We start from the raw sequence: 13833 nt of genomic DNA on the forward strand, positions 1-13833 counted from the left end.
CACACGCTCTTTCCTTTCACTCTCATCTCCCTCCTGTCTGTAGTGCCTCTCACAGCCGACCCCACACGTGGACCACCAAACGCTCCTCAAGGCTGGTGCCTTTGAGTCCAACCCCTCATCCCACTCTCCCTCGGTGGAAGGCCTGGTCCTGGGGGCGGTGCTGGACCACCGTGTCTGGAGCACTGCGGGCCGGAAGGGAGGGTGGTCAGGTCCTGAGCCAGCCCCGGCAGGACAGGGACTCTAAGGGCAGTCCGCACCGGGCAAATATTCTACTGTGTTACTCTGAAGTGTAAACATATGTTCATCTATATTTTCTTCTTTGTAAGGTTTGTTAGCATTTAACTCCTTCATTTATCTAAAATTTATTTTGATAAGTGGTAAAGGGTAAAAGTATAATTAAAACATTTTCCCCAAATCTTTAAACAGTTGTTCTAATACCACTTGTGCAATATAACAAACTTCTGCTTCCTTTAATAAAGACCAAATTGTCATTATACTGATAGTATTTTTCTGGCGTACCTGTTCTAGTCCCTGTACCTGTCTGTCGACTTTGGCACCAGGACCAGGCCAGTTCAGTCACGCGCAACAATATGGGGCCTTTTAATAACTGGTAGGGCAAAAACACCGTCATTTTTCTTTTTCAAAAATGTCATAGCCTTCTACCTCCCTCCCATTTCTCTTATTCTTTTACACATATATATTTTTAATTACTTTCGTTAAGAAGAATCGCATTGGGGTATTGACTTAATTGAAACAAAATCTCACATTAAGCACCTGACAGGTTTCATAAGAAAGGATGCCGTGACAGTCGGGCCTTTGTCCTCGAGCCGTCATTTCTCCAGAGGAGAGTGTGGATGGGGACAAACAGAACGGGCCGTGGCACGGGACGAGCTCTGGGAGTTGGGCAAGTCGCCCGGCGTCTCCGTGCCTCACCTTCGCTACCTATACAGTCATTTTTATTGTCCCGCTAGGCCTAGAACCAGCATTGTGACTCTAGATTGTGACAGAGCAGTCTCTCACAATCAAATCTCAAAACAATTTAACTCTTAAATTTTACTCTGTTCACCCCAAAATACCTTCTCAGCCTCCAAAGCTAAGACACTGTGGAAAAAGCAAAGGCCGCATAACAGCGATGGTGGGTACCTCCCCCTCTGTCTAACTCTATAATCTCCAACTGAATAGGAGCATCCGAAGGGCAGAGATTTTTTCTGGTGAAAAGGAGACCCCTTGGGAGAACTCAAGGTAAAGCAAGCCTCCTTTTGGCCTTGCCAAGCTTCCCACACTTAGTGGAAGAGGGTGTGCTGGGGGAAAAGATCTTAGGCTGTTTCACAAACCCGACATAATTAATTAAAGAAGACCTGGAGTGGTATCTCACTATCTCTGAGCTCCTATTTTACCAGCCATTAAATTGCTTTAATCTCTTCTCTTACAGTGAAAAACAGCCTATTAAGATAACGATGCTGTTTAAGATACTGTACGCGCACTTTCACAGTAGCATTATTCACAATAGTCAAAAAAGGTAGACGCAAAGCCGATAGCCACCTACAGATGAAGGGATAAACAGGATGTGGTTTGTCTACACAACGGAGTATTTGTTACTCAGCCACGAGGAGGAGTGGAGCACCAACACACGCTACCACTTGGATGAAGCTAGAAGACATGTTCAGTGAAAGAAGCCAGTCACCAAAGGACAGGTGTATGATTCCATCTAGACAAGCTACAAAGAGGAGTCCAGTTCACAGAGACCCAAGCTGAGTGATGGCACCAGGGGCCGGGGGTGCAGGGCAATGGGAAGTCCTTGCCCAGTGGGTACCCAGTTTCAGTTTGGGAAGATAAAAAGTTCTGGAGATGGGTGTTGCAGCTGTACAATGGTGTGAATGCACTTAATACCACTGAACACTTAAAAATGAGTACGATGACCTGAAAGTTCCCTGCACTACAGACTGAAATCAGCAGCTTTTAAACGGCAATGCTGCCCTTCCAATACAGAGTATGTGTTTGTGTATACACAGACATAAATGGGAACTGTATCATCGCCACCATCAACACGATCATTATCACCACTGAGGTGGAAAGGTGATTTGCAACATCTACAGCGGGATGATAGGATTGACAATAATTGTCGGTGTCTGGCAAGTAGCCCCCTCAATTGCAAGGAGGACCTATGAGGAACCGGTTGAGTAAGACGGAGGACTCCGGGGAAGAGACCTTGGCGAAGACCACCTGGGTGGCAAGGGGCGGGAGGGGCGTGGGTAGCGACGAAGGTAGCCTTAGCGGGCAGCCAGCGGAAAGGCAGCAGCGAGCGAGGAGCTCCAGGCTACCCATCAGTATCAAAGTGCGCTCCCAGCTTTGAAATTTGCCCGAGTTCCGTTAATTACCACGAGAACGCACGTTCAATAAATGACCTCTCCTTCCAGTAGGCTGGAGCCACGCCCACCCCGCCCCGCCCCGCCCCTGAGGCCAGGGCCCCGCCCCCCAGCGTCTCCGTATTGGGCAGTGTCAATAAAGTTGCAGCGGCTTGACTTTGCGGCGGACAACATGGCGGCCTCCATGCTAGGGTTGCTGCTGCGGAGCGTTCGGCAGGTCAGGCACGCGCCCTAATCCCTACCCCTCCTCTTCCCTCCTGAACCCCCAAACCCACGCCCCGCCCTCCCGCACTATTCTGCCGCGTGTAGAACCCAGCGCGGACCCGCGCCGGGCGTTCTCCCTCCTCCCGCTCGATTCTGGGGAGGCCCGAGCTGCTGCTGATGTACATTTGGTATCCGTACCCGTAAAATTGACTTCTGTTTACAAGGGAGTGTAGGTGGAGAAGAGATGGGGTCCGAGGATCGGCTCCCATGTTAAGAGATAAGCAAAGGAGACTTGAAGGGGGCTCAGCGAGGGAGGAGGAAAGTCAGGAGTGTGTGCCCTGGACTCAGGCGGTGACAGTGTCCAGGAGCGGGGAGTGGTAAGCCGCTCAAGGTCCCTTAGAGGAGCGCTGAGAACTGGCCCGTGGTTGGGCGTGGTGGAGGTGGTTGGGCGAGAGCGTTCTGCAGAGAATGGGAGGAAAGAATGGGACACCAGGGGATGGAAACAAGCCTCTGAAGACGTTTTGCTACCGAGTGGGGCAGAAAAATGGAGCTGGAGGAATGATGAGTTAAGAGTGGGTGTTTTGTGGGTGTGTTCAACATGACAGAAGCAACTGCGTGTTTTCGTGGTAAAGGGCAAGATCCTGTCGAGTGGCCCAAAAAAAAGACGGAGAGAATCGCTGGAGCTGTACCCTTGGGTAGGCAAGAGGTAATGGGTCTCGTGTATGATTGTTTGGTCTTAGGAACGTGGACCCTTCCCTTCATTTTAGAAATATAGTGTTCACCACGTATATAACTTAAAAATTTCTAGTAGCACATTTTAAAAGTTTTTTTTTAAGTTAATTTTACTTTTTCTCCCCCAGCGGTGGGAGGAAGAAGAACTACAGAGGGAGCTTATTAGGAGAAATTCAAGACTCAGCTAGAGCTGAAATCTGAAGCAGTTGTTAAGAGGAGAAACTGAGGACTGAGATTTTGAGGGCGGTAGCCCGCTAGTTGGAGAGGGCCCGGCGGAAGAATTTTAGGAGGTGGAGACGAGTGAGTCAGGAAGGCAGAACAGGACGTGTACCGAACAGAATAGAGGCAATCTTAATATATAAAGCACTGTTATAAACTGATAAGGAAATACAATATAAATGTGGGCAAAGGACATAAAACATCCACAGAATGTAGACCAATACATTTAAAAAGTGTATTACTTTTATAGTCAGAAGAAAGTTATATAAAGAGCGGAAGTTGTTTTTTAAATAAATAGGAACCTGATAGGAAATGGTAGAGAGGAAGTTGATTAGGAATAGTTTGAAAAAGAATTGAAGGAAAAAATGTTGAATTTTGTTTTCTAAGTCTCCTGGGAAGAGGTAAAAGCAAACCTTGCATTGCCCCTCAGTATGAATTCTTCTAGCCAGAACGATCACCCCTGGTCTTCATGAGTGTGTCTTTCTCATTTCCTTGTTTGGTTTGGACAAGCGTCACCTTCTCTCCCCTTCCCCATCCTGTAACTGTATCGAAATTCTGTCAGTGCGGCCCTGGCAGCGTGGCTGTGTTGGCTGGAGCATCCACCAGCAACTGAAAGGTTGTGGGTTTGATCCCTGGTCTGGGCACTTACAAGAGGCAACCAATCAATGCTTCTCCCTCCCTTCCTCTCTCTCTACAAGCAATGAAAAAAAATTTCCTTGGTTGAGGATAAAAAAAAAGTTGAAATTCTGTCAGTCCCTCAGAGCCTTCATGAAGCCCCTTATTTCCATGGGGCCAGAGTGTCCATTTGGCCCAGGCCTGTGTCAAACCAATACTGAAAGCCCAGTCACGCTTGCCGCATTTCCAAAAGGTGATTACAGAGTTGTTGCATTTCCGCAAGAGATTTCAGCATTGAAAATACTGAGTTTATCTTCTGTGAATAGATTGGAAAACTGTTGGCTTTCTAGTATAGTATTCTCATTCTCAGTTTTATATTCTGTATAATGCTGTACATACGTGGTCTGTCCAGAAGGTCTCCAGCCATGTAATATGAAAAAGATATTTATTGAAGAAGATACAAGAAACATTGTACGTAGGACAGTGATACCTCAGTCCTCTTAAAGTAGACACCTTGGGACCTCACACGGTTCTCCCAATGGCCATCAGCTGCCCTGTTGTATTTTCCTGAGTCAATAGTCTGAAACCTCTTCCCTTTCAAAGGTGATTTTAGTTTTGGAAAAGTCAGAAGTCACAGGGCACCAAATCTGGGTTGTAGGGGAGCTGAGTCACCTGGGTGATTTGATGTTTCGCCAAAACGCTGTGCACAAGACGTGATGCACGAGTGTACATTGTCGTGATGAAGCTGCCGGTCACCAGGTGCCTGTAGCTGCAGCCTTCTGAATCTTCCAAATAGCTTCCGCAGAGGAATGTTGAAGCTTAATGCAAAATTTGATGCAGATTCATTGTTCTGCTTGCTCAGTCATTTTGAATGCGACGGCCACACAGTACACACCTCACTCAATGGCATCTACCGCCCCCACTGACTAGTACAGTGAAGTTGTCATTGTCCACACATGCGCATTCCAGTCCACTCTCCTTGGCTGCCAGGTTACATCAATGTCATGTAAAGCCGTTGTTATATTAACAATGGCTGGACTTTTTCTGGACAGACCTCATATATTTCTTCTATAAACAGCTGTTACAGGAAGCCATCATCATTTTCTGTAGCTGCAACTTAACTAGCTGTAATGTTTGCTCCGGTTGGGAGATATTTGAGTTTTTAGTGGCCTATACTCTATGCCTGCACTCTCGGTCAGAACGGTAGACTATCACCGTGTAAACATGTGACAATAAGGAGCCTGCTGTGTTATTTCTGGACAGCTCGTGCTAAGAAATATTAGGGCAGTGATCATTCCAAAGCACCCTTTGACTCTGTAGTTCTGCTTGCAAGAATTTATCCTGCTGCTATATAGGAACACATGTGAAATGATTTATATAGGAGGTTATTCCCTGCAGCATGTTTTGCAGTGATAAATGCTGAGGTATGGTCTAGCTGTCCAGTAATAGGTTACAGGTTAAGTAAATTATGATTCTTTTGTGGGGAGGAAAAAAATAATTTCCCTGAAGACTTCTGACCCTTCTTAGTTCTTCTGGGACCCCTAACAAAAGACAGATTAACAAGAGAAAAGCATATAAACTTACAAGCTTTACGTGACATGGAGCCTTCATAAGGAATTAAAGACTCAGGAAGTGGTTCCACCTGAGTGTTTTGTGCTAGGTTTGATGCCGAGTGGGAAGTCGAGGCAACTTGTCACAGGGCAAAGGGTATGAGCTAAGTGTGACCCAGGAGAAACAGCAAGGCCTCTTTGTTCAGACTGTTGTCAGTTCCTAGGTAAGGGTGCTCTTCACCCGCCGTCCCCGCCCCCCTGCCACACACGCACACGTACCACTTCATGTGAAGGTCTTACGGCTTCAGGGGTAAGGTCAGAAAGCCCCTGTGCACATGGCATGTCTCACGTTTCTTTTGCTCACAGCAGTCAATATGCCGCGGTGCCGTACTCTGCCGTAGTGTGTCCTAGACCCTGTCACATCCACAGAGTGGGGGGATCCTGGAGGCTGTTTTGGTTATGGAAAGATCTCCAAGATATATTGTTAAATGCAAACAAGGGCAGGGAAGGGATGGAAAATGGGAGAGGGAGTGTATTCATGTGTTTGTAGAGACAAAAGTTTTGGAAGAAACTAGTAACAGTGGGTACCTGTGGAGGTAGGGGGTGGTCACTGAGAAGGTGAGGGGTAAGGTGGGAGGGAGACTGCACTGTATGTCTTCATCCTTTTCTCGTAATGGTTTTTTAAAAAAGAGTTTATTTATTTTTAGACAGAGGGGAAGGGAGGGAGGAAGAGAGGGAGAGAAACATCAATGTGTGGTTGCCTCTTGAGTACCCCCTACTGGGGACCTGGCCTGCAACCCAGGCATGTGCCCTGACTGGGAATTGAACCAGTGACCCCTTGGTTTGCAGTCTGGTGCTCAATCCACTGAGCCACACCAGCCAGGGCTCTTTTCATACTTTTTTTTTTTTAATGTTGAACCACATAACTATTTGAGTAAAGATCAAGTGAAGAATTATATTTAAAATCTCAGAAAATATTTCACCTTCCAACATACATTACTGGCATTGTATTAGTTACCACCATTTTGGCTTAATGTACATCCCAAAAAGTTATTTATTCTGAATGAAGATGTCTATTATTTAAAATTATTAAAGTGACCCCAAATTGCTAAAAAAAAAAAAAAAAAGTTGGTCATAAGTAGTGACTAAGAGAGGACTGCAGGGTGGGACCACTGGGAGAGCCTGGGCTGACTGTCCTTCAGTTGTCCCTTTCTCTTCCAGATGCTTCCTTCATCAGCCTCAGGTCAAGTTCGAGGTTACTACGTAGACTGGAGAATGTTGCGTGATGTGAAGAGACGGAAAATGGCCTATGACTATGCAGACGAGAGGCTGCGGATCAACTCGCTCAGGAAGAACACCATTTTGCCCAAAGGCCTTCAGGTCAGCGAATTAAGATGAGGCCCTGTCCACCCAAGGCCATTTGCGCAAATCGGAGCACTTGGTGCTGTGGGTTGTGACTTCCTATCAAAATGATTTCTGGAGAATATGATCAGATACTCTTCGTCAACACAAATACCCCTGAAACTGATTTTGGGGAGTTCCAGATTAGAGGATTATTCCTTCCTAGCTACTGAGCTTTAACCGTTTCGCTAGGTGATCCTTAGAAAGTGGCGGCGCACGGCGGCCACGCAGAAATCGGGCAGTGGTTCTGACCTCGGGTCTCGCCCCCACGTACCTCCACGCCCTGAGCTCTGCTGATGCATGAGGCTGTGTGCTCCTCACCCAGGGCCACTCCTGGCCTGCCTGTCTGAACCCCTTTGCCCAGACTCCCTAACCTGAATAAGAGGGTGTCAGCCCTGCTTGGCTTCCTGAAGCCTAAGGTCCTGCACCTAACTGGTGACACGGAGGGCCTGCATTCAAGAGTCAAGGCCACGCAACTTACCGAAAGTTCAGAGTAAAGATAAAATAGATTGGAACAAGTCTGCAGACTATGTAGGCCCCTCATTACAATGGGTTCCTTTACATCTTGTCCAGATTAAGCCAGATGAACAGAAAACCGAGTGCCCTGGACCACTCTGTTACGGCTTTGGCTGTAATGGCTTAAGGTACTTGCCTGTACTTAGGGTGTACCAAGAAGTGGCCCCTCAGCTCTAGATGTTGTGGAGGACATTACTTGTGAAATGCCGTAAAGAGACGTCTCTGATAAGAGAAGCGCAGTAGCTGCGCAGACTGAATTCTGGGACCTGACTGTGGCTCGTGCCGCCTGCTGAGTAGCTTCCCAGCCAGTGTGTACGCTCCAGTCTCACCCAGCCGCGGGCTGTCACAGTGCGTGCTCTGGTCTCATCTGCCTTTGCCTCGTTTCCTCACTGTGAGCTGCCTGGGATCTTTCTGGGTACAGGGAGAGGTGGGGGGGTGTGTGTATACACTAGTATGTACATACATAAATAAGTAGTTTGCAGCTATTCTTGAGGGTCTGCCTCCGTGAAACTACTTCATTCTTCCAACCTGGTCATCTCTCTCCTCTCCAGTTCCCCCGTAACACTTACTGTCTGCCGTTCATCGACTTAATTGTGTTGTTTTGTATAATTCTGTCAGTATTTTATAACAGCAACGTATCTACAAGCTATTGGAAATCAGGAACTATGATTTTTAAAAAATTTTTTGAAGTATGTTATTGATTTGAGAGAGAGAGAGAAACATTGGTATGAGAAACACTGATTGGTTGTCTTCTATACACACCCTGACCAGGAATTGAACCTGCATCCTGGGTATGTGCCCTGACCAGGAATTGAACTCCTGAGATTTTGGTGTAGGGGACAACACTCCAACCAACTGATCCACACTGGCCAGGGCCAGAAACTGTCCTTAATACTTAACAGTTTATGTTAATTTAGTGGCTTTCCTGTGAGTTTTCTCATTTAATTTATATACTTAAAAAAATGTTTATTGACTTTAGAGAGAGATGAAGAGAGAAAGAGAGAGAGAAACACCATTCAGTCGCCTCTTGTATACGCCCCAGCCAGGGATCAAACCCACAATCTAGGTGTGGTACCTGAACGGGAGCTGGAACCCCAACCTTTTGGTATAAGGGACGACCACTTGAGCCACACCAGCCAGGGTTAGTTTATGTACTTTTAATACATTAGAGTAATTGTTTTGCTTCCACCACAGTCTGGCACAAGGTCAGTCATACTTGCCAGATGAAAGTGAATGTGATACACAGGCACACATACTCACACTTTTAGGTACACACATAAGAATAAACTTCACCTGGCAAAGCCGTAGTGCAAGCCACTGCAGTAAGTCCCACTTTCCTCCCCGCAACCACTTTTGCCCTTACCAGGCTCACTGTCTGCGTTACAAGTGATCTTTCAAATATGTACACCTCACCTGCTCACTCACCTCCCCCTCTCCATCAGTCAGAATCCTTACCACACACGTCAGGACTGTGTGGGACCCCACCCTTCCTCCCCCTACAGCCTCCTCTCAGCCACAGTTCTTCCAGCTGCTTCTTCAGCCCAGAAGTTTCAACTTTCATGACTCAAAATCACGTGGGAAATAACCTAACTATACCCCTCTCAGAAACAGAAAGAGAAGAGCAAACTAAGCCCAAAGTTAGCAGAAGAAAGGAAATAAAGAGCAGAAGTGAATGAAATAGAGACCAGGCACAAACACTAAAGATCTATGTAACTACAAGCTGGTTTGTTGAAAAGATTTTTAAAAGTTGACAAACCTTTCGCTAGACTAACAAAGTAGAAGAGAGAGCACTCAAATAAATAAACTCAGAAATGGAAGAGGAAACACTGCAGCTGACCCCACAGACGTACAAGACCAGAGAGCGGGACACACAACTGTGTGCCAGCAGATCGGGTAACCCACAAGAGATGAGTAAATTCTTAGACACATAACCACCTGACAAGCATTAAAGAAGAATGAACACCAACCCTTCTCACACTCTTCCAACATACTGCAGGGGAGGGAACATTTCCCCACTCATCTTATGAGGCAGGCATTATTGCCCAGACAGCAAGCCCAGATAAGGACACTCCAAGAGAGGAAAACTACAGGCCAGTACTCCTGGAGCACATAGATGCGGAAGTTCTCAAGAAAATACTAGCAAAACAAATTAAGTGCACCGTGAAAAAATCATACACCATGATCAAGTCGGATTCATCCCTGGGATTCAGAATGGTTCAACATGCAAAGGAATAAATGATACACCACATTAATACACAAAATCAAAGATAAAAATTACACGATCTTAACAGATGCAGAAAAAGCATTAGACAAAATTCAACATCCTTTCCTCTTAAAAACTCCCAACCAATTGGGTATGGAAGGGACAACCTCAACATAATAACCCACAGCTAATACCCTCAACAGGGAAAGGCTGAAAGCTCTTCCCCAAAGATCGGGAACAAGGTCAGGGGGCCGCCCATCGCCACTCCTACTCGGCACAGTACTCGAAGTCCTAGCCAGCGCAGTCAGGGGACACAAAAAAGAAAAAGGCACACAAACCGACAGGAAGAAGTAAAATTGTCTTTGCGTGCAGGTGATGTGATCTTATATCCTAGAGACTCCACCAAAAAACTGTTAAAACCAATCAATGAGTTCAGTAAAATTGCAGGATACAAAATCAGCATAAAGAATTCAGATGCATTTCTATATACCAACAACAAACTATCTGAAAAAGAAATACAGAAAACAATTATCATCCCATACACCAAAAGGTTGCAGGGTCAATCCCTGATCAGGGCGCATAGCTAGAGTTGTGGGTTTGATCCCCAATTGGTGCATGTATGAGAGGCAACCAATCGATGTTTTTCTCTCTGTCTCTCTCCATTCTTCTTTCTCTAAAATCAATAAACATCCTTAGGTGAGGATTAAAAAAAAAAGAAAAGCAGTGAAATACCAGAAATAAATTTAAGGTGAAAGATCTATGCACTGAGAACTGTAAGGAATGGATGAAAGTTGAAGGAGACATAAATAAAAAGATACGCTGTGTTCACGGGCCGAAAGAACTAATACTGTTAAACTGGCAGGACTGCACAGGCCCCTGTACAGGTTCTGTGCAGTCCCCCTCAGAATTCCAAGGCATTTCTCAAAAACAATAAATAATAAAGTAACCCTGAAATTCATCTGGAATGTCAGAAGACCCCCAAATCGCTAAAGCAATCCCAAGAAAGAACAGGGCTGGAGGCACCAGCCCTCCTGATTTCCAGTTCTGTGAAAAAGCTGTACTAATCCGAACCGTGTAGTACTGGCATGAAAGAGACACACAGACGGAAGGAGCAGGATCAAGCCCAGAAATAAACTCACACATAAATGATCATTAAATATTTGACAGGGGAGCTGAAAATACTCAGTAGGGGAAAGGCTAGTTTCTTTAATACATGGTGTTAGGGAAACTGGATATTCCTATGCAAAAGAATGAAATTGGACCCTTACTCTCTCACTCACAAAAGTGAATTTGAAATGGGTTAAAGACTTAAAAGTAACACCTGAAAACACAAATCTCCTAGAAAAAAACGTAAGAAAAAAGCTTTCACATTGGTCTTGGCAACAGATTTTCAGGTTGGACACCAGCAGTGTGAGCAGCAACGGCTGAAATAAACCGGCGGGACCACATCAGACCCGAACCTCTGCCGCGGAAGAAACGGCATGAAAGGGCAACCTAGTGAATGGGAGCAAACATTTGCCAGCCACACCCCTGATAAGGTGTTAATGTGCAAAACATACACGGAACTCACACAACTTAAGAGCAAAAAAAAAAAATTCCAAAAAGCAATCCAGTTTACAAGTGGGCAGAGACATAGGTAATATAGTCAGTACTATTACACCTATCTGCGCTGGGGACGGGTAGTACCAGACTTCATTGTGGTGATCACACTGTAGGTGCCTACGTCTCAAACCACTGTTGTAAACCTCCAGCTAATACGATGTTGTGTTAACTGTAAATTTAAAAGGCAGTCCCCCCAAATGGGCAGAGAACGTAGAGACATTTTTCCAAAGACATAAATGTACCGTGGATACATGCTTTATTGGTAGGGATGTAAACTGATACAACCACTATGGAAGACAGATGGGAGCTCCTCAGAAAATTAAAGCTACCACATGTGATCAGCAAGTCCACTTCTAAGTGTACACCTAGAGGAAGTGAAGTCACTGGACAGAGAAGAGCTACGTCTGCCCCCAAGTTCACTGTGGCCTTAGTCACAACAGCGAAGCCGTGGAAGCAGCCTAAGTGTCACGGATGAGTGTGGCACTGCGCATGCACATACACACACACACACACACACACACAGGTGCCACACTAGCCATCAGAAAGGGACCCCTGCTTTTTTGCTGTGACATGGATGTACCTTGAGGGCAGTTATGCTAAGTGAAGTAAGTGACAAAGAATGGCAAATACTGCGACCTCACCTCTGTGTGGAACCTAAACACGCAGAACTCCTGGAAGCGGAGTAGATGGTGCTCACCAGAGGCTGGGAACGGGGAAAGGGAGGTGCCGACCCGAGCGGACAGACTTCTAGCGACGAGTAAGTTCTGGGGAACTAACGTACGGCATGCTGACTGCATGCTGACTGTAGTTAACAACACCGTGTTACACACTTCCAAGTTGCCGAGAGAGCAAATCTTAACTGTTCCCACCACGCAAGAAAGGTAGTCGCGTGAGGTGACGGAGGTGGTAAGGAGCTAAGGCTTCACGGTGCGTGCATGCCCCAAGTCGTCATGCTGCACCCCCTCAGCTCACGGTGCTGGGTGTCAGTTATGCTCAGGAAAGCGGGGGAGATCACGTTTCCCACGTGACTTAGACAAGACTATATGTAGCAGCCCTATAAATAATAGCTCAAAACTAGAAACTGCCCAGATGCCCATCGGCTGCAGAACGGGTAAGTTTCCACCAATGAGAGTGAACCAGCTGTGACACACGCACAGTGAGCATAAACCTCACAGACACATTGCCGCATGGAAGAAACCAAGCAGATGGATGAAAGATGCTTACTCTGTGTTCATTTGCATAACTCACTACAAGGAGAGCTAATCTGGGGTGGTAGTAACCAGGGCAGCCGTTAGCCGGGAGGTCAGGGACTTGAGAGGAGGCACAGGTGCAACCGGGTGCCGGTGGTGGTGGTTCGAAGTCCAGTTCTGGTTGCATGGGGATGCTGTCTGGTTACTGAGCTTTACACTTACAGTTTGTGGATTCTCATCTGTCTGCGGTAAGTTTCAATTAAATCTTTAAAAATCATATTGGGACCATGTCCTGCATTTGCCATTTTTCTGGTCTGTTTCTACTTCGAGGTTAAGGTTCTTTGGCCAAACTCCGTGGCTACAATAGTGAATCCAGCCTGTCGTTCTCTCCCTCAAATCACTGGCCTCAGCATGCAGACTCAGTGCATTCACGAGATGTGTTTAACAGTGTCGTGACTTCCCTTAGGACGTGGCTGATGAGGAAATCGCTGCCCTTCCCCGGGATAGCTGTCCCGTCCGAATCAGAAATCGGTGTGTTATGACATCGCGGCCACGTGGTGTGAAGCGACGCTGGAGGCTCAGTCGCATTGTCTTCCGTCACTTGGCTGACCACGGGCAACTGTCTGGGGTCCAGCGGGCGATATGGTGATCCGCTCCAGAGCCTGTGGAGCGTCCAGGGAAACCTGCTGTGACAAGAGACTTTTCTAACCCTTTTACTAGGCATCTAGTACGGGAATCTAGTCTGCCCGATGCCGTTACTTTAACATTTTCAATGAAGACGTTTGGATGGTTCGTCCTGTCAGTGAATTCTCTTTCCTGTTGGACTAAATTAAATACACTGTTCTCATGCATGGCGCAGAGTAATAAAAACTATTTTCCGTGAAGACAGGCTCGGTATGCTTGCCTTTTCCTTCAAGTTTCGTCTTCCAGCAGCCTTTCAGGGTTCCTGTACTTCAGGGCATTCTCTCCTAATGCAGACTCTGTGGTACTACTGTTCATCCAGCTCACCGGCTCGCAGCCAGCGCGTCTCTGGCACATCTGCAGCGCTGGGCCGGCCTCGCCGGCCTCACAGTCCACTCTCCTGTTGGTTCCTTGTTAAAGAAACAGGACGTGGGAAGGGAGAGCTGACATCTGATTACCTGGCCCTCAACTTCTTTGTGTGATGGCAAACAAACAGTGGAACCGGTTTTCTTGTTCCATCTTCAGGGGCCCTTAGAACAAAGCCTCTGAAAAAT

The 13833-nt window shown here is 46.5% G+C and overlaps 1 protein-coding gene across 1 annotated transcript; it reads left to right on the plus strand.

Annotated features, from left to right (window-relative positions):
• Positions 1-2516: 2516 nt before the first annotated feature.
• On the plus strand, positions 2517-13484 carry MRPS14 (mitochondrial ribosomal protein S14). Its single transcript, XM_024553214.3, has 3 exons — positions 2517-2583; positions 6908-7066; positions 13065-13484. The coding sequence occupies exons 1-3, from the start codon at positions 2539-2541 to the stop codon at positions 13245-13247; spliced, it is 387 nt and encodes a 128-aa protein (XP_024408982.1). The 5' UTR covers positions 2517-2538; the 3' UTR covers positions 13248-13484.
• Positions 13485-13833: the final 349 nt, after the last annotated feature.

The sequence above is a fragment of the Desmodus rotundus genome, chromosome 12, assembly GCF_022682495.2.
Source record: "Desmodus rotundus isolate HL8 chromosome 12, HLdesRot8A.1, whole genome shotgun sequence".
Classification (NCBI taxonomy): Eukaryota; Metazoa; Chordata; class Mammalia; order Chiroptera; family Phyllostomidae; genus Desmodus; species Desmodus rotundus.

Bases quoted from the DNA above. Each gene is read 5' to 3' on its own strand.
- MRPS14 (XM_024553214.3), top strand. From the start codon at position 2,539: ATGGCGGCCTCCATGCTAGGGTTGCTGCTGCGGAGCGTTCGGCAG. The intron at 2,584-6,907 runs GTCAGGCACGCG...TTTCTCTTCCAG, and splicing joins TGCTGCGGAGCGTTCGGCAG to ATGCTTCCTTCATCAGCCTC. The intron at 7,067-13,064 runs GTCAGCGAATTA...GACTTCCCTTAG, and splicing joins TTTTGCCCAAAGGCCTTCAG to GACGTGGCTGATGAGGAAAT.